Source organism: Akebia trifoliata, chromosome 9 (genome assembly GCF_017979445.1).
Source record: "Akebia trifoliata isolate Shusen 1 chromosome 9, ASM1797944v1, whole genome shotgun sequence".
Taxonomy (NCBI): Eukaryota; Viridiplantae; Streptophyta; class Magnoliopsida; order Ranunculales; family Lardizabalaceae; genus Akebia; species Akebia trifoliata.
In genome coordinates, this window is record NC_141383.1 from 16479163 (window position 1) to 16503864 (window position 24702).

The 24702-nt window shown below is 36.9% G+C and overlaps 1 protein-coding gene across 4 annotated transcripts in view; it reads right to left on the reverse strand.

Moving 5' to 3' along the window:
* EDA7 (embryo sac development arrest 7) overlaps nt 1–24702 on the reverse strand; it is a 30144-nt gene extending 5442 nt beyond the window's left edge. Inside the window, exons 1-14 of one of the 4 annotated variants that reach the window (XM_086454284.1) lie at nt 24431–24702; nt 22833–23150; nt 21253–21379; nt 21068–21171; nt 17689–17857; nt 17499–17597; nt 17310–17401; nt 16838–16938; nt 4066–4156; nt 2661–2719; nt 2408–2528; nt 1534–1602; nt 541–593; nt 308–416 (exon numbers count right to left, since the gene is read on the reverse strand). In XM_086454284.1, the coding sequence (XP_086310410.1) occupies nt 308–416; nt 541–593; nt 1534–1602; nt 2408–2528; nt 2661–2719; nt 4066–4156; nt 16838–16938; nt 17310–17401; nt 17499–17597; nt 17689–17818 (924 nt within the window). In that variant the 5' untranslated portion in view covers nt 17819–17857; nt 21068–21171; nt 21253–21379; nt 22833–23150; nt 24431–24702. Of the gene's footprint in view, nt 1–307; nt 417–540; nt 594–1533; nt 1603–2407; nt 2529–2660; nt 2720–4065; nt 4157–16837; nt 16939–17309; nt 17402–17498; nt 17598–17688; nt 17858–19613; nt 19741–21067; nt 21172–21252; nt 21380–22832; nt 23151–24430 lie in introns of all 4 variants that reach the window. The other 3 variants (XM_086454286.1, XM_086454283.1, XM_086454285.1) reach the window with 3 other exon arrangements.

Sequence of the window (24702 nt, forward strand, 5' to 3'; positions counted from 1 at the left end):
TAAGGATTGTCACCAAATCCCTATCTATATATATATATATATATGAGGGCCAGTAGCCTAGACTTATTTTCCAGAGAGGATGTCCAGTAGCCACTTAATCTCATAAAATCAGTTCTAACATGCTTCCTTACTGCCAAATCATCTTTGAAGCTTGAAAACATTCCACAGATAATCTTGCCACCCTCTATAATAAATAACACATAAAACTTAATAAAAGTAGTTATGCAGGAAAATTTTCTGATTTTCACAAACTGTTGAAACATGGCATCCTACTTGTTTACAAAGATGGTGAGAAAGAATTCCTTACCGTATCAGGGTCCCAAACTCTAACAATATGTTTATCAGTAGTGATCAACTTAGGTCGTTCAGAATTAAGAGTTTGGTGCCATTTGATGTCCAATATTGGACTTCCATACCTATAAGAATGGTAATGGTTGGAAGAAGCAACTAGTCAGAACTAAGCCAAAGAAAATGAGACTTAATCTTATGCACAACTACTAGATTTCTAGAAACATTAAGCAAATCATAAAAGATACTCACATGTGATCCTTCACTCGTATAGGATAAGAAGAGCGCAAGTCATAGATCAATACCTGCATATTTAATGGCAAGAATGAGAACGTAGGTTACAGTAGAAGTGATAGTATTGATTGTTGAACCCACACCAAAACATAGTAGCAAGCAGTATGCCCAATTTACATGTGTAAATAGTCCTGCCCAACATTTCATTTTTTTTCTTCTTAAATTAATTTTACTTTTTTTAAAAGGGGTGACCTGTGTGACATATTTAATTCAACTGTTCAATGACAATAAATCCTCAAGCACCAGTGAACAAAGGCTGTGAATTTCAAATCACTGGTAGAACCATCATTCTGGAAAATTAAAGGGTTCTTAAAAAGATAGTTTCTATTGGCACCCCAACTTCTACTTGTTACACCCCAATTAAAATTAAAAAAATAAATCAATGGTTGAGAATAAGTCAAAGTTAGGGTACCAAGAGAAACTCTCAGCTATTTTTTGTTTAGATTTCTAATTGCTAATTTTAGGATTTTATATGAGCTTAATCCTAATTGTAAACCACCGTTGAAGTTGTTTGAATGTGACATAATGCTTTGCAACGTTGAGGAAATAATAACTTGAACCAATGTTTCATAATGTTCGAATGGTGTGTTTTAATCTTTAATTAAGGTGTGATAATTAATTTAAGAAATTGGGGTGTAATAAGTAAAATTTGGGGTGTGAATAGCAGCTCTATAACAAAAATCTGCTTCACCTTATGGGTTTTTTTCCGAAATTTACCTACTAAATCACATTTAAACCATCATCGTCATCAAAGCCTTACCCCAAAACCAAAAACATGTTGAGATAAGGATGACAAAATAAACAATTATACAAAAAATTACAATATTTATAATCAACAACAAATTAAACAAAAAGGATTTTATGAAAAAAAAATTACTAAGGTTGAGATAAAATGATAAGAGTCCAAAACCACATAAGATTTAAGATTGTGAGAATGATGTGCCATCATACCTTTCCAGCACTACTTCCAACAGCCATGAGGAAACCCCCATCTTCATCAAATTCTAATGCAGTAACCTCCTAGAAAATCCAACATTCATAGTAAGAGAGCTTTCTAAGACCAAAGAAACAAATATAGAAGAATTTGCAATAAATAGTGAAAACAACCATAAGGGAAGTTTCGAGTGCAAGCCATTGTTGCCTAAACCAAGGGATGAAAAATCAATGTCTATATATTTGTGTTTTTCTTGTTTTGCTGAGGAATATTGGACTTTGATAGTCTGCCAATGATATCTAGCATTTTAGATGCCTTATAATTAGGTTGAGAAGCCAATCTATATAATAAAACACAATTATAGGAACCACTTTGCTACAGTTTTGTGGGAGATAAACATCCCCATCCAGCTACAGTTTTGTAGGGTTAATCATCTCATCCAATTACATCTATTGAATTTTCTTTTGTGTGGGGCCACTCACTCTATTGCCTTTTCTTTTCATCTCGTCAACTTTATTATCTTTACTCTCCTCCCCCTCCTTTTTTTTAATAATATCCCTTCAATTTTATTATTTTTCCTTTTTTACCCCCTTTTCAAAATACCCTTCTAACTTTACTATATTTCCCTTTTAACCAACTTTGTCGTCTTTCCTCATCTCCCCCTTTATTAATGATACCACTCCAACTTCATTATTTTTCCACTCTTAACCCCCTTAAACTTAAAAATATTTTAACAATACCCCTCCACCTTATTTTTCCACTTTTACCTCTCTTAACCTTAAAGAGGATGCCCATGCCATAGGCACAGGCAAACTCTAGTTCTCACAAATCCATCTCCATGTACTTGCACCAGAAAACCCTAAATAACTCAGAAGAAAGCAAGAGCAGCACCTGATCAATGTCACCAGCAGGTGCAACAGCATTAAGCCTACCAGCTGAAGATTTCATTCTCAAGTCAAAGCATTCAACAGCACCATCTTCACCCCCACAAGCAACTAGTCCATGAAGTTTACTGAATTCAAAAGGAAAATTGCATCAACCTCTAAATAACCATATGACTGTCATTTTAGTACAAAATTACAGATTAATGAAGAAAAAGAATAGAATAGGTCGAAAATAGAACAGTAGTAATATTCTCAACCACCTTCGAGAAACTACATTTAATGCTGGGGATTGAGTACTGAGAGAGGGGAGAAAACAGCCCTGTGAATTAGAAAGGTGTCAGAATTCACTGAACCAATACATAAAATCGATTTTGAAAAGTGTCCACATTTAAAATCCAACAAGTAGTAACACAGAATAAAATAGGACAAAACAATGGCCACATACCAATTGCAACATAGTGAAAAAGTTAGTAAAGAAGTGGTGCTTCAAATAATGTACAAAGATTTTCTTCAAGATAAAGTTAATAAACACAATTCTTTATAAGTCATTATCTAAAAGAGAGAGAACCCTGTTTATTGATAGGGAGGGGGCTCATAAAAAATCTATAATATAAGATCCCAGCTAAGACTAAATTAACCAGCCATTTTGGTGAATCTACTACATTCATGAACAAATTGAGGCAGTTGGAAGTCAAGAAAATAATTGTGTCATTACAATCTCTAACTATGTGGGTTAAGTTTACCTTCTCTCACCCCTAACCCCTGACGCTAGCATTCTAACATCCATATAGTACCAGTTCAAGGCATATTATTGGACATGGGAATAATGAAGTCCAAAAACAGTATCACTAGTTCCATATCCAATGTGGCCTTACATTGAGATTGTATTATATCAACGTACCACTATCACAAGAACAAAGTTAATATGTACATTGTACAAGGGACGTGTGCAGTTGACTAATACTGAGCTATCTCTTTTGTCTAAGCCGCTACTTTATACAGAGAGCTGTTATTGGCACCCCAACTTTTACATATTACACCCCAATTAAAAATAAATGAATGGTTGAGAATAAGGAAAAGTTGGGGTGCGAATAGAAGTGCTCGTTTTTTTAAACAACTATTCTAATTGTTTGAACGTGTTATAATGTTGAGATTGTAATTTGAGCCAAACCTCTATAATGTTTGAAGAGAGTGGTTTAATCTTTAATTGAGGTGTGAAATAATTTAAGAAATTGAGGTGTAATAAGTATAAGTTGGGGTGCCAATAGTAGCTCTGTTTAAACATCATATATGCAGTATGTTCTCCACCACCAGACACTATGTAATAAGTATTTTGAGTCTCCACAGTCAAATAATCAACCAATACAAAGAGAAAACATGGATTGCTAAATGAAGAAAAGACGGGCATTTCTGATGGCCTAATTACAATAGTAGATAAAACAATAAGTGTTTAGAAGATCAAGGATTGTTGGTGCATTGCCATGTTAACAAATGTTTCTTGGCACAATCATCCATTCATTATTGAGTTTTTGCAGATTACCAACATTATATGTTCGTATATTGGACATACACACGATATAGCAGGCTACTGATGCATGAGGTCTTCAACCATCAAAAAATAATATATTTAGGTTTCATTGAAAATATATATATAATGAGTCAAACCTGATCCAAATTAATTCTGTACAGATCTGGAGAAGAGGCGGCACAAAGTAAGTCACAAGACCAGCAATCATATGCCATATCCCTTCCCATCCTGTTAAATAGATCATAAGTCAGATAAATCCCCAGTCAAAAACGTATGCACAACAAATAACAAAAATTAATTCTATCAAATTTTATTTATGTATTTATTTTTAGGTGCAATCATCATGCATTAAAATAGAAAATCAAGTACAGAAGGAGGTCAAGATGACAACCTTGATCTACAAAAAAAACAAAACAAAACAGAAAAGAACAACAAAGTATGAGAAGGATCGAAATCAAAGCCAAAATTAGCACACCCAAAATACTTTGATCCCAGCCAAATACAAAGTACTCAGAGAAGTGTAACCTTAATTCTTTAAATAGATTCACCCAGAAAATAAAAATAAAAATTAAACAAGGACTTTTCAATAATGCACTGCCAAAACAATTGCAATTCACTCTACAAAGTTGGCAAGGACAAATGCATACTTTCATGGCTGTTATTTAATCCTAACAGAGTATAATGAAGCAGAATCAAATATTCAACCAAAGAAAAAAAATTATGACTAATTAAAAAAAAAATTTGATAAGAACATTTTGTATTAATGGAAGAAAGGGAGATTGAGAAAACCAGACCAAATACAAGGACCCATACAACATTGGTCCACTACACCAAGGAAAAATTACAAACCCACTCCCGTGTAATCAAAAAGTATTCAAAGAACCTCTTTGAATTATTTACCTTAGAAATACAATAGACCCATGATTGAAATTATGATATTTTGCAAGGAAAGCTCCTTGTCCTAAAAAATACAATTGTTCCTCTCCTTCTTAAAAACCCCAACAAATTGCAAATGGTGCAAGACTCCACAAAATCCTCTTGGACACTGCAAACGAAGACCCACAATCCAGCCATGAATGAAACAGAGCCCTCGTAGATAAAGAAAACTTCCAGTAATTCCGAACAAATGAGAAAAGTGTAACTTATACTTCTATCTTCTAGGCAATTGAGCAATAGATAAAAAATGTGATCAGTTGACTCCCCATTCTCCTTACGAAGTGTATCATAATGAAACAGATGTAGCATATCTATTTTCTTTATTACACTTCGTGATTTAGATAGGCTTGCTAACACTTATCTCAATGCCCATGATCGAGTTAAGATACGTCGAAGAAATAAATCAGAAACTTTGACTGAGTCAAATTAATCAAAACCAAGTCAACTAGGTCCAATCTTTAACCAGTCCATAAGACCTAGTCCAACTTATCTTAAGACTCCTTTTATTGAGTTTCTATTTGTTAAGTTGCTTAAGTAGGCCTAATTAGTTTCTATTTTAGTTTTAGAAAATTTCTTTTCCTAATTTGTTTTATGTTTAAAATTCGTTTTTATTCTTTAAGTTATAATTAGAAGTCTTTTTAGATGTCCAAACTGAGTTCTAATAGGATTAGAAGGTTAATAATATGTTGCAGATAGGTTAGGAAGTTATTTTTTAGTATTTTAGAAGGTTTCTATGTTGTTATGAAGGAGTTATCAATATAAGGAGCTCCAATAAACAAATTCAATGAATTAGTTTTTTTGAAGATTGATTAATAAAAGAAAAGGAAACGACTTCTTTCTTTTCTTTGTTTTTTTTATTTTGAGCATAAGAACCCGATATTGGTTCTTAACTTCAGTGTTTGAGATTTATTTTCATCAATCTCGAACCTAGATTGAAGTTTCTATTTTGTTTTGCTTGACATAGAGATTCTTCATTACTCATAGTTCTTGGGATTTCACCCTAGAACCTGATTTTTAACACAAACTCCATGTGTGTTCTACCCCCTACATCACTTCGGAACAAGTTTTATTTGTGAACACTATCAATTACACAAATTAAATTTAACTAATGTCTTAAAATCCCACCAAACGGCGCATGAGGTTTTTGTAACAGATTATGGCCTCAAGGCTCTTCAACTGCTAGATAAGAAGCTAATAGAAATGGGATTGGGCTGCTTCGACTTGCCCCCACTTAAAAAATAATGGGTGTATGGTCCCAAGCTAGATCTAGGATAAAGACATGAGACCATATGCCAAAATATTCCTCCCAATGACCAGAAAGTGGACATTGCAGGAACCTTTTGATTTTTTTATTTTATTTTTTTGGATGGGTAGGAGCCTCTTGATTATTTGACCACCTAAAGGACATTCCCTCCATGGGAATGGCCAGTAGGAAATTCTGATTAACAAATACCCCCAATGAATCTCATTCTCCCACTAAAACTCAAGCCACCTCTTTTAATCAAAAACAAAAACAAACAAAACAATTGATGGCATTACTTAAAAGGAGGAAAAAAAAAGTCGATAGCACTGAAGTCCACACTAAAAAAAGGAAAGGATTGCCCCAAAACATCATCCAGTTTGTCTTAAAATTGATAGTGATCCATAGTTAGGGTGGGCCTATAAACCCTAGAAAATAACATTCTCATTCTCATCCACACAGCTAACAGAATGGAAACATTGAAAGCTCCAAATAATTGGTCCTCTAATCGGATAAGATTCTTGACCCGCATCACTATTATTCTCTAAAAAGGCTCTATAGATGGAAGTGCAGCCATCCTTTATCACTAGCACCAATAGCTCTCTATCGAAGAATTGCTTGATTGGCTTATATTTGACTCTTGTGTCTTGCATTCTGATAATGTGATGTTTCCCAAGATTCATCAACACTTTGACGGTTGAACATTTCCCTCTATCATAATGCGGGACACAAATCAAAGTTATAGCCATTTGAGTTTTGGGAAATCTTTTTTCTTAAAAACCATTTTTATAATTTATTTTCTTCACCACCTAATTAACATTTCCACTACCCCTCCCGAAGTAGAACCACCTCAGAAGCGATCAAATCTAGGTTGTCCTGCATCATATCGCCCAACCCTCCAATGGAGTATAGTAGTTCTTCGAAAAGTAAAAGTTCATTCTCTTTTCTTATTCAGAGACACCTTGAACAAGACTTCATATGTTCGGTCTTCTCTGAAAAGGAGTTCCCCACATCCACTATGTGACCCACTAACCAATCCACCCTTTCCATGACTAATTTAGAATTGAAACTTGTTGAACATGACGTGATTTACCTTCCAGATTAATATCCTCCTACATATGCAAATATGGGACTCAAAGGTGATGAGGACTATTTCCATTGATATATTTGTTCTCACGAAAGTCATTATTTTGATATGGTAAATAAGTTGTGCTCTTTCTCCACTAAAATCACGCAATGGTATGATTTGAATGTTTGGCCCTCAACCCTCAATCTATCCATTTGTCTGCACTAAACTTCACAAATTGAACTGGACAAATACGAAGGTCTCCACCCACACAAGGAAACTAGAAGGATAATTTGTAAGAGGAGAAATTGAATATTTGAGATGAAAAACAGATACGAAAATTTTAATATGGAAATAAAAAAGAAAATTGAAATTAAACTGCATACATATTTGAACACTGCCACCATGCTACCAATTGATGCTCTCAAAAGATGGGTTAGCACTAGATTCTCCAATAAAGACATTGATGAACCTTTATAATATAATGCTCTTGGATCCTTCTGATCCAATAGTTGTATTCGTTGATAGCTTGACGAAAGCATGAACGACTAACAACCACCAATAAAGAGGATGGTACGTTGCCTTTGAGGGAAAATGGTCCTTGAATGGTTTGAATCAGGTATAAATTTTGACTTTTTTGAGAACTCTAAATGCCCCAAGACCCTAAAAGAAGAGATTTTTGCTCACTTCAATGCATCTTGAAACTTGCCTAACATTCATATTTCTCCTTATCGCTAACGAAGGAAACTTTTCTTCCAAACCTTAAATGTCCTTGCACCTCTTCTTTAGACTAGCATCAAAGGGGTGGACTTGATTGTGAGATCCTAATACCAAAATTGGGGATACAAGATTCCCCTTCCCCTTTTTCTTTATGCTTGAACCTTCAGAATGAATGTTTGTTGACGAATCCCACACACTAGGTCATAACCAACCCATTAGACTAAATTAAGAAGAGCCAAAGAGATACTCACTAACTTATCAAGTTGAAGCCCGCGTTCACTTTCCATCTTTTTTATTCATCAAATATATATATATATATATATAAAAATAAAATTTATAATTATAAACTTTTATTAATGAAACAAAGAGAAGGAGGCTGAGGTAGCCCCCAACAACACAACAAGCGAAACAACAAAAAATCAAAAGAAATTAACTACACAGGTGTAAGCTAATCACAAATGTTCTCCCAATTAAATAAGAAATCACGGTAGCACACATCCTCAAAATCTTTGCTCATCTTGGACCACAAAAACAGAAGCCCAATAATCTCTAAAATCACTGTGTGGGGCGAGCTCTCCTTATTATGGAAAACCCTGTTGTTGCGCTCTTTCCAAAGACCCCAAGCAATAGCTGAAGGAAGGATAGCCCAAAGATGCCTCTTTCTAGAAGAGAATATATTGAAACTCCACCCCTCCAAAAGATCAAAAAAAGATAAAGGAACGACCCAATCCACCTGGAAACGGGATAAAAAGAACATCCAAATAACCCTAGAGAAGGAACAATGAATAAAAATATGATTAACCGACTTCCCATCTCTCGAACAGAGAAAACAAAAATTCGGAGTGACCCACCCCCGTCTAATCAAGCTATCCAAAGTGAGAATTCTACCCAAACAAGCAAGCCAAACAAAGAAAGACACCTTAGAAGGAATAAAAGCGGACCAAATTATAGATGGAGAAAAAGAAATCTCGCTAGGCGGAAGCAAACATTTATAGAAAGATTTGACAGAAAACTTCTTATCCTTAGCCTTGAACCATTCTCTCCTGTCCTGCTCATTCTCTCTGAGTCGAATCAAATAAAGGAGACCTAAAAGAAATGTAACCTCCGTCAATTCCCAATCATTGAAGTTTCTCCTAAATCCCAGGTCCCAAGAATCTGTGTTCCCGTCCCGAATCAAACACTGCCTAACCGGATTATTTTTTTTCAACGAGCAAGAGTACAAGGATGAAAATTGAGTAGACAAAGGTGAAGTACCACACCACCAATCCTCCCAAAATCTCACATTGTCCCCCGAGCCAACCTTAAATCTAATCTCCCTATCAAACTCATGAACACCCTTCATGATACCTTTCCACACACTACACCCATACGTTCCTCTGGCTTCGTCACTATACCAACCATAAGTCTTTTCTCCATATTTAGCCTGAACCACTCTCCTCCACAAGTTGTCTCTTTCTTCACCAAATCTCCAAAGCCACTTGCCTAGAAGAGCTTTATTCGTTACCCTGATCCCTCTAATCCCCAAACCCCCATTCTTCTTTGGAGTGCAAACCACCTTCCATTTCACCAAATGATAATTTTTACCACCATTCTTATCATTCCACAAAAAGTTCTTCATAAGTCTCTCAATCTTCACTTCCACCGCCTTGGGCAACGTAAACAGGGATAAGAAGTAAATTGGAATACTTGTTAAAGTACTTTTGATCAAAGTCACCTTACCCCCTTTGGAGAGATATTTAGCCTTCCACGAACTCAACTTCTTTTCCATTTTCTTTATCACTCCCTCCCAAATGTTCTTACTCCGATACGGTGCTCCTAATGGTAAGCCTAAATAGGATGAAGGGAGCGAATCACTACTGCACCCTAGGGTAGCCGCTAAAACTTGAAGGTTAGACACCTCTCCAACCCCAAACACCTTGCTTTTCTGAAAGTTGACATGTAATTCAGAAATAGCTTCAAAACAACATAATAAAACCCTAAGAGTTCTCACTTGTTCTCTAGAAGGATCTAGGAACACTATGGTGTCATCAGCAAATTGCAAATGCGAAATCAAAGGACCCTCAATGTTCACTCTAAAACCCGATAACCTCCCTATCTCAACCCCCCTTCTGAACAGTTTCCCCAAGGCCGAAGTCACAATAAGAAATAAAAATGGGGATAACGGATCCCCCTGTCTCAAACCCCTGGAGCTCCTAAAATACCCCGCCGGACTACCATTGACAAGGATCGAAAAGGATACCGAAGTTACACACTTCATAATCCACCCAACCACTTAGACCCAAACCCCATCCTCCCCAACATATACTCCAAAAAATCCCAACTCACATGATCATGAGCCTTTTGCATGTCAATTTTTCCTAAAAGTCCCTCCTTCTTATCCTTAATCCTAGAATCTAAACACTCATTTACCATTAACACTCCATCCAAAATCTGTCTTCCCTTGATGAATGCACCCTGCTCATAGCCAATTAAATTCTTCACAACTTCTTTCAACCTGTTTGCCAAAACCTTGGAATAATCTTGTACACCGATCCCACTAGACTTATAGGCCTAAAATCACTCAAATCAACCGCCCCCACTTTTTAGGGAATCAATGCCACAAATGTACTATTAAGGCCATAATCCAAGCAGTCTTTGTCCTGTAACTCCCAAACCACCTTCATGAAATCTTTGGCTATAATCTCCCAACAATGTTTAAAGAATTCCATAGTAAAACCATCTGGCCCCGGCGCTTTATTTCCTCCCATAGAAGCCACGACTAACCTCACTTCTTCCTCCCCAATCTTCCTTTCCAACCACACTCTTTCTTCTTGCGTTATCTCATTGAACTCGAGATTGTCAGGGCGAGGTCTCTTCTCCTCTCTTTCCCTATATAACTCTTTGTAGTAGCCCACTACCCCCTCTCTAATTTCTTCTTCCCCTTCCACCATAATCCCATTAATCATCAAATTGGCAATGTGGTTATTTTTTCTATGATAATTGGCCACCTTATGGAAAAATTTTGTATTATTATCACCCTCTTTAAGCCATTTGATCCTAGATTTCTGTCGCCAACTTATCTCCTCCATCAAAGCCACCCTTTGGAATTCCAACTTAAGCTCATGCTTTCTCACTCTTTCATCTATTTCAATCTCCCCCGCTTCTTCCTTGGATTCTAGGACATCGATCTCCTTGATAAGTTCCGCCCTTCTTACTTCTACCCTCCCCACTACTTCCTTATTCCAACCTTTCAATTTCTCTTTCAGATATTTGAGCTTATTTTTGAAGGCAACACCTGGATATCCCACCACTGGGCATTCACTCCACCAAACTTTGACTAGGTCTACAAATTGTGGATGAGTAAGCCACATATTCTCAAAACGAAAGGGGGTAGGATTAGTACGACAATGCCCCGCCTCAATAAAGATAGGAGTGTGATCCGAGACTAAACTGGGGGCTGCTGTATGCACCACGTTTGGAAACCTCTCCTCCCAATCCCCGCTCACCAAGAATCTATCCAATCTAGACTTACGGGTTTCAACTTGATTATTGGACCAAGTAAACCTTCTACCAAGCAAGGGTAAATCCATCAAGGCAAATCTATTCACAAAATCATTGAAGTCCCTCATACCCCTTGTTATACGCTGCCCCCTATTCCTCTCATTAGTGAATCTAATGGCATTGAAATCCCCACCCAGGACCCACGGCTTATCCCAATAACCCGCAAGATCTTCCAGCTCTTCCCAGAATTGTTGTCTTTCCCTGTTAATTGTGGGGCCATAGACCCCTGAAAAAACCCATTGGACCTCCTCATTCACACACCTACAGAGAATCGAAATGGAAAAACCCCAACTAAGTTGTCGATCACTTCAATGAAGTCCTTATTCCACATCAAAATAATACCACCTGCACTTCCGATAGCTGGCAAAGCAACCCAACCAATATTCCCCCTCCAGAGATCCTTTATCACATTTTCCTCACATACCGAGAGCTTTGACTCTTGAAGAGTGACTAAAATAGGCCTTTTCAATCTAATAAATGCTTTCACTGCCGCCCTCTTCGATCTCTCCCCCAACCCTCTCACATTCCAAGACAAAATCTTAATCAACATAGACACATAACAAAACCCAGGTCTCCACCACACAACCCCTCGACCCTTATGCCATCTCATGGCCCAATTTTGACCTATTAAACCTCTTCACTGATTCCATAGGTGCCACCACGACAACCTCATTCGATTGACCATCCCGAAAGGTCTGAATTTCCTGGCTATCTGAACCTACTATGCCCAAAATGTCGTCACCTACTCCATTTTCCTTGCCTAACTCCTTCAATTCTGCCTCAAGAAGAGCTCTGTCCTTCAAATCTCCTATAGCTACTCTTAAGATTAGCGAACATTCCTTAATGTCTGTCTCGGGTATGATTCCAAATTCCTCTGCCATACTCAAGGCTTGACTCGCTAGCCACTCAACTGTTTCTAACTCTGTTTGCACTAACAAGTCCTCCACCTGAACCGGGGAAAGCACCTCTAAACCTTTATCATCCCAATTTCCATCAAAATACCCTTCTGTCTGATTCAAACCAGCCACATCAACCTGACCCTGAGAAAAGGAACCCTCAAACGTGGAAATTCGGAGGACATCTGATCTGGTCTCCCTCAGATGAACCTCATCTAGAGAGAATTCACTGATCTGGAGAGAATCACTCAAGGCTACTGAAATTTGGTTCCTGAAAACAAAATGCGAGAGGAACACAGGAAAGCAAGAGAAAAGGCAAAAGGAAAAAGAGATGGAGGCCCCAACAGAATCCAAGCAATAAAACCAAAGAGAATTATTCAAGGAAGGGATAAGCACAAAAGCATTAGAAACTGAAGAAGAGTTCGAGATACCTTTTCTAGAAAGATCTCCTCGACTATTCCGCCACGACTTCCAATTGCTCGAGTTCCTTGAATCAAACGGCAACCCCTGGTATTCCCAAAGATCCTTATGAAGCCTATCCCAAATCTTGGATACTGGTATAAGCGACCCTTCTGTACCTATTTCCCTTGAACTTTTGCCCCGCAGCTGACCTCTTTCCCCTACTGTTCTATCAGCGGACTGAAATCTGAGCTGATTCCTTGTTGTAGTAACCTCATTCTTCCCGCTGCCGTGCACCGCCTCTCGATCCACTTCGATAACTAGACCTTGATCTCTCTTTCTGATTTCTAACCCTGCTTCTCCCTGTACCTCGCCATCCATGAACGAATCTTCATCCACATCGAACCCCGTCCAGACCTCCTGAACCCCCTCTTTGTTAGAACTAATAGCTATGGATTTTTGTTTCTGTGAGTCTGTCGGCTTGTTAGTTAACGCTCTCCTTACAATCTGTTTTAAAGACTCAATGAGTCGATAATAACGTCCACGGGCCTGGCCCATCTTAAATCCAAATCTCTTGTTTAGTGGGCCTCGTCTAATAATAGCCCTTCTTGACTTACCCATCTTCTTCCCACCTGGGCCTGATTTCTTAACCAAAATATCTTCTGGTGGGCCTTCATAGCCCAACCCACTACAAACCACTAAATCAGTCTTCTTCGTGGTAAGCCCATTATCGTCTTCTTGGGCCCCTGCCTGTTTCAGCCCCATACCGAAATCGTTGGGCTTTTTACTCTCCACTATCCCATACTCACGTAGCCACCTAGATTAGGCTATATTTTGAGCAGCCTTACACAATAAAAACCTCATACGCACGTTCTTCGAGATCCGGCGACGTGGCTGCAACTCTCTAAGACGAGTGACACGTGTCCCTCTACCCTGACTGATTTTGAAAACCCACTTCTTTCGCACGCAACTTCTTGCAAATTTTGATACTGCCCTCCCTCTATTGATACAACCAGACATCTTCTTCTCCGCCCTGCCTACCTCTTCTAACTGCTGTAAACCACACTGAATTTCCTCCCCCGTCTTCCTGCTTACCAATATCCATTCCGATTGTATCCTCAATGACTTCGCCTTTCTCCACCTCCACACCTAGCTTGTACTTGAAACCATCCATCCATAAACTTAAGCCTCTTGGCAACTTCCATGGGCAACCTCCAACTTTAATCTTTGCTCTATCCAAGCTTGCGCATCGAAGGGTGTTTGGAGCCACCTCTAGAAGTCCGCCTAATTGTTCTCTTATTTTTTGGAAGGAGTCGGACCTCCATAAGTGGAACGGCAAGCCACCAATGCCCACCCAAGTCCCCTTCTCGTTCCAGACTGGTTTCAACGCATTGCAGTCCGCGAACCAGGGTCGTAAATCGAACGAATGGCTATTGATTTCTACTTTTCTCCTTAAGTTTACCTTCTGAAAATCTGATTTGTTATTCACCAGCAATATCCGAGTGGATGGTTCCCAATCTAACAGTTTCGATTTTATAAACTTAGAAAGAGAATGTTTCATGACAGAAAAAAAACTCCTCCCAATCCGCCTCCGGAGAACTCGACTTGCATATAAAGGCCCATCTCCACTCACCAAACAGTGAACCATTGTTGTAAGCTTGCTTGGCCTCATATCCATGACTCTTCTCCTTTCCTAACGAGACTATGGATTCGTACTTAGAATCAACTGATCGATTAATACCTTTCGTCCACGGATTGATTGACCCCCCTTCTTCGGCCGGAAGCTTCATCTTTTCATCCGGTATTAAACATGATTTTAGCGCAAGGCTAAGTTCTCCCCATCCCTTGCCCCCAACCCCTGCTGGGAACACAATCCCTCGTGATCGAAATTTGTCCGAGAACTGTTGAAGTTTCAAGAATCTTCCATAACTATTTTGTTCCCCCTGAATCATAAAGATTCTGCTATTCTTCGAATATTTCGCCATCTTAAATTTCGACGATGTTCGACCCACATCAAGTTGTTGAGAAACCCAAATAACTTCATCCTCCAGTAGCTGAATCATAGATTCCATTCTTCTCCCCTTTTCCTTAATCTCCAGACCTTTTCGACGTTGAATCCACACTTCTTTCATCTCGAATATCTTCCGCTCTACCTTAACCTCCCTCATCAGTTTGTTTCCGCTCTACCTTAAACAGAATTAAAAGATATACTATATATATAAAAAAAAATTGATCAGGCTTGCCCTCCCTAACTTTTTTTTCCATCATGATTAATTGAAGCCTGGAAGGGTACTTTAGAGGTTCTAGATGGATTAGGCAGGACAACCCTCTATCACCCCTCCTATTTAACATGGTAATTGAAGTTCTTGGTATTTTCAAGATTAGCAATGGTCATAGCCAAGTTGTCCTACTTCAGTCCGATGAGGCCTCAGGTTTCTTACCTCCAATTTGTAGAAGACGCATCGTTTTTTGGATGTATCAACAAATCAATTCTAATTCTTGAGCGGGCCACTAGTTTACATTGAATCAATGTCAGATTTGTGTATTAATTATTTTTTATACGTAAACGCAAATTATATTAAGTATGGTCAAGACAACCAACAAGAAAGAGTATAACTAGAAAAAACAAAACAACCCATAGACAACTAAGACAATCTCTAGGGTATTAATATTAATTATGTATTAATATTAGGAAGAGTAAAATCTCTAGAGTAAATTCGATCTCTAACATCCATTCGTTAACGGGTTGCATGGGTCGTTACATAGAGGAGTTCCCTATATCTTCTTCGGTCTCCCGCTCAAAGCTCCTTACAAAAGCTCTAGGAGAGAGGATTGGAAAAAAGATTTAACTCAATGGAAAGCCAAACACCTCACAAAAGAAGGTAAACTGACTCTAATAAAGAGTACTCCCAATCTCAAAACCAATATACTCGATGTCCTTATTTTCATGTCCAATGATGTGGAACATAGTACAAAAACTTATACAAGATTTTATATGGAATGACAAGGGAAAGGAAGCGAAAATTTCACCTAGTGAAATAAAAATAACAGAAATCTCCAAAGAAGGATGGAAGCCTAGGGATCAAGAATTTCAATTGGCAAGTAGCTATGGTATTTTGGAGATGAGAACCAAAGCATGTAGAAAGAAGCAAGCAAGGCAAACTTTGGTGAAGGTCGGAATGGTTGGGAGAGTGAAGAAGTTAGATTATCTTATGGTTGCTAAGCGTGGAAAGGGATCTCCAAAATTATCCCTCATGGACATGAAATCCATGTCAAAAAGTTCCCATTCAATCTTTTTATCATTCTTCAGTTCCATCAATTAGTTCCAAATTCCTTACTTCCATTGTTTGGGGTCCCAGAAGTCCTTCTAGGTTGGGTTTTCTTATTTAGCCAGATGCTTTGGATAAAATTCTTACAATAGATCCTCTCATCAATCGTGGAATCATTATCGCCAATGTTTCTTCCCTTTTCATTGCTAGTAGCATTGTAGCAAGTTAGTTAATCATCTTTTCACACTGTAGATACACTTGGGCGATTTGGTCGCACTTATTCAGCTTACTGATATGGTCTAGATTTTTTTTTTAATCCAAAATCTTCTCTTTCCCAAAGTTGGGAATGTCCAGCTACCATGTGTGTTTGTTGGGCATTTGGAAAAAAGAGAATGATCATATTTTTTAAGGAAAGGAACCTTCACTCTAGAAGTCGTCATAAAATCTAGTTCTCATTTTCTTTTGGTGCAGGTCATCTTAATGAGTTTATGGGAATCCCTTTTGAGGATTTCTTAAGTCAGTGGGAGTTTGTTTCTAGCACAAAAATGTAGGAGGTGACTTGTTTTTGTCTTGAACTTCTGTAATGAATCTTCCCATGCTTTATAATTTTGATGAACTATTAGGAAGTCTATGAAAGTATCAGTCCTCAAGTTTTCAATGCCCATCTTACAAATCATCAAAAAGAAAATTTTGGGATTCTAGACTAAAATGTCAAAAAAGATAAAAGCCATATGAAGTTAATATTAGAACAGTAATTTGCATTCAAACACCCACGGTTATTCCAGTGCACAGAGAGGAATATTACTTCAGTATATTCTCTGAAAAGTGAAAATGATAACAAACCTAGGAATTCGTAAGCTGTAGTGACTTCCATATTTTGCATGTAGACAAACAGAACGATCAGCACATAGAAATGCAATCTTGGAATAATCATCAGATAAAACCTATATGATTAGAAAAATGGTGTTACTATTATTTCATAAATAAATAAATAAAAAGCGGCAAACACATGTCTAGTAAACAATTGAAAATATATTATGAATTTATTCAAGAAAAAAAGGAGAAAAAACAACATTGATGAAATCATCCTACTGAACTTCCAATAACTAAATCTTCCCTACCGAGTGAATAATAGGCCACCCACTTAGATTCTAGGATGAACATTAGGTTTCTTAATAAACCTAATCATTTTCAATGATATTCGCTGAATGTTGCAACCTAGTCATTTTTTTTACAATGTTATTCCCCAAACATTGCAATCTAATTATCACCAAATTGATTAACATAAAGTATACTTCAATTAAATTAAAAATACCTGAAAATCAATTATCTCTGAAATCAAGTGCCGTTCAAACTTAAGTGCCAATTCCCTTAACTCGTATACTTTAACTTGTGGAGGATAAATACCTGGATTTTACAGCCGAAACAACATATCTATCACAATCTACTTCACATAAGATCAACTAATTCAGATTAAAATCAAATACCCAATCTCACAAAATACCTGATGCAATAAGAAACTCTCCATCAGGTGTTGCCTTAATTCTGGTTGTTGCAGTCTCAAACCTCAAATCCTGAACCAAGTCCACTCTTTGCATATATTCTAGTTACGAAAAACATAGGTTTGGGCAGAATTAAAAATTTATACCAAAAAGGAGACATTTTTATCAAAATTCTGGTAAAAGGGACCGCACCTTTGTCTTTACGAAGAGCTTTCAGCTTCTTGGGTGCAAGCCATGTAGCCAATGAACGTTGGCCCGATACGGAATACATCTTAACCCCATTTATAGAGGTTGACTTGAGGCTACCTCCCTGGTATGCCATACTTAACAAATACCAAACCAAGCCAAACAAAGAAAGGGCCTGTAACAAACAAACAGTAAGCAAGCAAGCAATTCCATTTGGTTTGCAACATGTAGTTTTACATTTATAAACAAGAAAATAATTTTTTTCTTCTTCTAAGAAAAAAAAATTTATTTTCTTCTTCTAAGAAAAAAAAAATTATTTTCTAAAGAAGTACAGGATACCATCAAAACAGAGCTTAGGCTATGTTTGGACTGAGAGAAGAGAAGAGAAACTTATTAAGAGTAGAGAAGAGAAGAGAAAAGAGAATCCTAGTTTCTCTCCACCCTGTTTGGATTGAAAGAGAAGATAAGAGAAAGAACCAAATTTCTCCTGTTTGGTTAGCATTCATAAGAGAAGAGAAGAGAAATTTTTTTTGTCAAATGACTATTATACCCTTCATAGCCTACAAATAGCCATTGCACTCTACTAAAGAGTCGATAAATGAGTTGATCTGTTAAAAAAATGAGATTTACTTATATAAAAAATTAGATTTACGTCACAATACACTGAATAGGGGGGAAGAGTAAAATAGCCAACGTGCACAATGCAGTGTTCAATGTAATTTTGTACGAAAAAGGAAACTCAATTCTTTCATAAGAAGTTCCATTATCTCAATCAGCTGCTTCCAAGTTATAGTAGTAATATGTCTTTATTCATAACACCAAAAAGAAAATTGAAACATAAGTATCCATTCCAAAGGGCATTGACGGGGATCACGTTGTGTAGTATACAAAAATTATCAGGAAAACAGATCATACAGGTTGGCAAACTAAGCAAGATAAATCAATAACTATAATATTACAATCTAAATATTCATCATCTTAAGCGGCTAAAGTGATGTAAGAGCCTAAATTTGCAACCTCTATTTTTTTAGTATGAGGACAGCAAGCAATGCTTTAATTTTAATGGTCACTTCCATAGTTCCACTACAAAATATACAAGAATGACACATAAAAATATATAATGCAGCAATTTGACTCATTCACAATGGTGGACTAGTAGTATTAGTAGAAGGGTTTGGAGGAGGGAATGAAGTTGAAGGTGGTGGACTAGTAGTACTAGAAGTTGGTGGGACTGCAGCAGGAAAGGAATTTGGAGAAGGAAATGTAGACGACATCTTCACCAAACCACACAATCTCCAAATCTCATTTGATATAACTTACAAAATTAATTATAAAAATCCCCACCGCCAAAAAAAAAAAAAAAAAAAAAAAATTAGTGATCTTTTTTTTATCTCATCAGTCGTAGAGAGCCTGATACCAAATCAGCAATCTATTTTATTAAGCAAAACCCAAATCTCTAAACTCTCAACTACAAATCCCCAACCACCAAACACTCATAAACCTCCAAAATCTACAGAAAAGAAATTAAAACTCAAATCAACAAACACGTTTTTAAGCACAACCCAGATTACCAAACACAATTTTGGGGAAAACCTAGATCACCTCAACTGGTACAGAAACACACAAATCTAAGGAAAATTACTAAATTCCAAAACTTTCAGGAGCAAATGCAGCAAATCCAGACCATCAAAATCGGAAAAGAAAAAAACCCAAAGGCTCAAAATCTTGCAACCTTACCTACATCTCTTTTGGTCAAAAAGCTCTAACAGCTATGAATGATTTTTGAAAAATTCTGATAGAATTCTCATGCAATTTCTTCTTCTCCAGAGCAACAATATTGAACCCGTATTATTTGATAATGTATACTACTGGTTTGTTGAAAAAAAAAAAAAAAAACAGAAGAATGAGAGAGAGAGAGAGAGAGATGATACCTCAGGTCGTCATCTTCTACTCGAGGTCATCTCCTACTCGAGTTCGTCTTCTACGTGGGTTGGGTGGGGTAGCGGGGGGAAGAGCTAACTAATAGTAGAGTTGTTCGGTGGCTGAGTGTTGTTTTTCCTGTAAAGTAGAATCTAAATTCAGTGACGGTGAGAGAGAACCTTCTGGTCTTCGGAGCTTGATCGACGCTTGTCGGCGACGGAGAGGGAGGAAAGGGATTCGTTTCCTTCTGCTAGAGTTTTTTCTTTCCCTAGGGTTTAGGAAAGAGAACCCCAAATCTATTATGTTTTTTTTTTTTTAAACACCAATGCTGAGGTGACATCGGATTTACTACAGTGCACACATAATCGTACGTGTGTTTGCCGTATCTCGAGGAAATTGAATCTACGATTATATGCACACCACCACGTTAGAGATGTAAAAATCGTCACCGACTTGTTTTTAGAGAAAATTTCTATGGTTAATATTTTAATTAATTGTTAAAAAAAATTAGTATTTTTAAATATAAAAAAAGGGTTAATCGTTGGACACTAGCGGTTTACATCTTCCAAACCAGGTAATGGGTTGAGGGCTAAGGTTGCAACGAATCAGTTCGGTACCGGATCTACCCCAAGCCACTGTGATCCAAAAAAATTTCTCATGATCTATATCTGATCGAATCAATGAATCTTGGAACCTAATCCGATCCAATTTCAATTTCATTCAACCTAGTCCGATTTGATCTTAGCTCCATTTAAAAAACAAAAAACAAACAAATTGGACTCGAAAGAAAATCTAGGTTTGGGAGAAATACCTAGGTTTTTTTTTCCTTTTTGATGAGAAAAGGAAGAGGGAAAGGGGGAAGAATACCTTAGGTTTAGGGGTGGACTAGTGGTATTAGTAGAAGGGTTTGGAAGAGGGAATGAAGTTGAAGGTGGTGGACTAGTAGTACTAGAAGTTGGTGGGACTGCAGCAGGAAAGGAATTTGGAGAAGGAGATGCAGACGACATCTTCACCAAACCACACAATCTCCAAATCTCATTTGATATAACTTACAAAATTAATTATAAAAATCTCCACCCCAAAAAAAAAAAAAAAAAAAATTAGTGATCTTTTTTTTATCTCATCAGTCGTAGAGAGCCTGATACCAAATCAGCAATCTATTTTATTAAGCAAAACCCAAATCTCTAAACTCTCAACTACAAATCCCCAACCATCAAACACTCATAAATCTCCAAAATCTACAGAAAAGAAATTAAAACTCAAATCAACAAACACGTTTTTAAGCACAACCCAGATTACCAAACACAATTTTGGGGAAAACCTAGATCACCTCAACTGGTATAGAAACACACAAATCTAAAGAAAATTACTAAATTCCAAAACTTTCAGGAGCAAATGCAGCAAACCCAGACCATCAAAATCGGAAAAGAAAAAAACCCAAAGGCTCAAAATCTTGCAACCTTACCTACATCTCTTTTGGTCAAAGCTCTAACAGCTATGAATGATTTTTGAAAAATTCTGATAGAATTCTCATGCAATTTCTTCTTCTCCAGAGCAACAATATTGAACCTGTATTATTTGATAATGTATACTACTGGTTTGTTGAAAAAAAAAAAAAACAGAAGAATGAGAGAGAGAGAGAGATGATACCTCAGGTCGTCGTCTTCTACTCGAGGTCGTCTCCTACTCGAGTTCGTCTTCTACGTGGGTTGGGTGGGGTAGCGGGGGGAAGAACTAACTAATAGTAGAGTTGTTCGGTGGCTGAGTGTTGTTTTTCCTGTAAAGTAGAATCTAAATTCAGTGACGGTGAGAGAGAACCTTCCGGTCTTCGGAGCTTGATCGACGCTCTTCGGCGACGGAGAGGGAGGAAAGGGATTCGTTTCCTTCTATTAGAGTTTTTTCTTTCCCTAGGGTTTAGAAAAGAGAACCCCAAATCTATTATGTTTTTTTTTTTTTAAACACCAATGCTGAGGTGACATCGGATTTACTACAGTGCACACATAATCGTACGTGTGTTTGCCGTATCTCGAGGAAATTGAATCTACGATTATATGCACACCACCATGTCAGAGATGTAAAAATCGTCACCGACTTGTTTTTAGGGAAAAATTCTAGAGTTAATATTTTAATTAATTGTTAAAAAAAATTAGTATTTTTAAATATAAAAAAAAGGGTTAATCGTTGGACACTAGCGGTTTACATCTTCCAAACCAGGTAATGGGTTGAGGGCTAAGGTTGCAACGAATCAGTTCGGTACCGGATCTACCCCAAGCCACTGTGATCCAAAAAATTTTCTCATGATCTATATCTGATCGAATCAATGAATCTTGGAACCTAATCCGATCCAATTTCAATTTCATTCAACCTAGTCCGATTTGATCTTAGCTCCATTTAAAAAACAAAAAACAAACAAATTGGACTCGAAAGAAAATCTAGGTTTGGGAGAAATACCTAGGTTTTTTTTTCCTTTTTGATGGGAAAAGGAAGCGGGAAAGGGGGAAGAATACCTTAGGTTTAGGGGTGGAGATAAAAAATTGAGAATGACAAAACCTTTTCTTCCCATTGTTTCATCTCTTTGGGAAGAAATAATTAGAGTTTAGTGGATATAGAGAAAGAATCAAGTTTGAATTGATGAATGAGTTTAGTAAACTAGTAGGGGCTTTAATGGAGTACATGTATTTCCAAGATTAGAATTTTAGGATTTTGCTTTATTAAATAAAAGAGCCATTATTGTAAAGAGGGAGCTTCTCTTGATATCTTTGTGGAGAAAAAATAAAGAGAAGGAAATATATGAGATATATATATGTAACTTTTTGGCAAAACATTTTTCAAAACATGAGTTATAAGTTTTGGAATGGGCTGATTTTTTGTGAGGATGATCTCTACGGTGAGGAGATCATCCTCACCAAAAATCAGCCCATTCCAAAACTTCTAACCCATGTTTACAAATTGAAAAATCGTGGACCATCCATTTTTTGTAAACTATTTTGATGGGGTTAGAAGTTTTGGAATGGGCTGATTTTTTGTGAGGATGATTTCTACGGTGAGGAGATCATCCTCACCAAAAATCAGCCCATTCCAAAACTTCTAACCGATGTTTACAAATTGAAAAATCGTGGACCATCCATTTTTTGTAAACTATTTTAATGGGGTTAGAAGTTTTTGAATGGGCTGATTTTTAAAGAAACAAAAAATTTTAAAGAAGAAGAAGGAGAAGGAAGAGAGGTTACCTATAAGCATGTAACGCTCAAGAAAAGAATTTGTTGCTGCGAGTCCCTGCAAGAATCGATAATCCAAGTCGCTGAAAATCTCTTCGAGACTCAACCATGCCGGTAGCGGACGTATGCTCTACCTATAAGAGGAGAATCCTTCTTGAATCTCAGCAAATCTCGTTGGATCTGTTCTTCTTAGACACGGCGGCTAGGGCAGATACATGAAGAAGAAGTGAAGAAAAGGAAGTTGAGAGGGTTAAACGACCAAGGTTCGCCGAAGTCGATGGTTTGATCGATCTACAAAGTTCCATGGCAGAAATCTCCCATTGCTGAAATCTGGAACGAAAAGAGAAAAGAGAAGGAGAATTGGGGTTTTTGTTTGGATACAAGTTCTATCGGCGCCCCAACTTTTTATATCGGCACTCCAATTGTTTTGTATACAAAACTACCGCTTACTACTCCTAAAAAAATTAAAAAAATTAAAAAAAGAAAAAAGAAACTAAAAGCTTTGAAAATATTTTTTATAACAAGAGAAGTTTTGAAAATATTTTCTAAAAATTGTAATGAAAATATTTTCATAAATTTCATGGTGTTTTAAAGATGTTTTCGTAAAGAAAATTGAAAAAAAAAAGTTGAAATATATATATTTTTCATAAATAAATAAAAAAAATACTTTCTTGGAATATCTTGGAAATTTTTTTTAAAGGTATTTTATGAATAAAATATTTTGAATATATTTTCATTAAGAAAAAAAAAATGATCATCATTTTTCTTAAAATATATATTTATATGTATATTTTTAATATACATATATATGTACTATGAACAAATGATGAAACATTTTTTTTTTGTTTTGTTGTTCTGTTTTGGAGGAGGGAATGAAGTTGAAGGTGGTGGACTAGTAGTACTAGAAGTTGGTGGGACTGCATCAGCAAAGGAATTTGGAGAAGGAGATGCAGACGACATCTTCACCAAACCACGCAAATCTCATTTGATATAACTTACAAAATTAGTTATAAAAATCCCCCCCCCCCCCAACCCCTGAAAATAATAATAATAATAATAATAATAAATTAGTGATCTTTTTTTTATCTCATCAGTCGTAGAGAGCCTGATACCAAATCAGCAATCTATTTTATTAAGCAAAACCCAAATCTCTAATCTCTCAACTACAATTCCCAACCACCAAACACTCATAAACCTCCAAAATCTACAGAAAAGAAATTCAAACCCAAATCAACAAACACGTTTTTAAGCACAACCCAGATTACCAAACACAATTTTGGGGAAAACCTAGACCACCTCAACTGGTACAGAAACACAAATCTAAAGAAAATTACTAAATTCCAAAACATTCAGGAGCAAATGCAGCAAACCCAAACCATCAAAATCGGAAAAGAGAAAAACCCAAAGGCTCAAAATCCTGCAACCTTACCTACATCTCTTTTGGTCAAAGCTCTAACAGCTATGAATGATTTTTGAAAAATTCTGATCGAATTCTCATGCAATTCCTTCTTCTCCAGAACAACAATATTGAACCCGTATTATTTGATAATTTATACTATTGGTTTGTTGAAAAAAAAACCAGAAGAATGAGAGAGAGAGAGAGATGATACCTCAGGTCGTCGTCTTCTACTCGAGGTCGTCTCCTACTCGAGTTCGTCTTCTACGTGGGTTGGGTGGGGTAGCGGGGGGAAGAACTAACTAATAGTAGAGTTGTTCGGTGGCTGAGTGTTGTTTTTCCTGTAAAGTAGAATCTAAATTCAGTGATTGTGAGAGAGAACCTTCCGATCTTCGGAGCTTGATCGACGCTCGTCGGCGACGGAGAGGGAGGAAAGGGATTCGTTTCCTTCTGCTAGAGTTTTTTCTTTCCCTAGGGTTTAGGAAA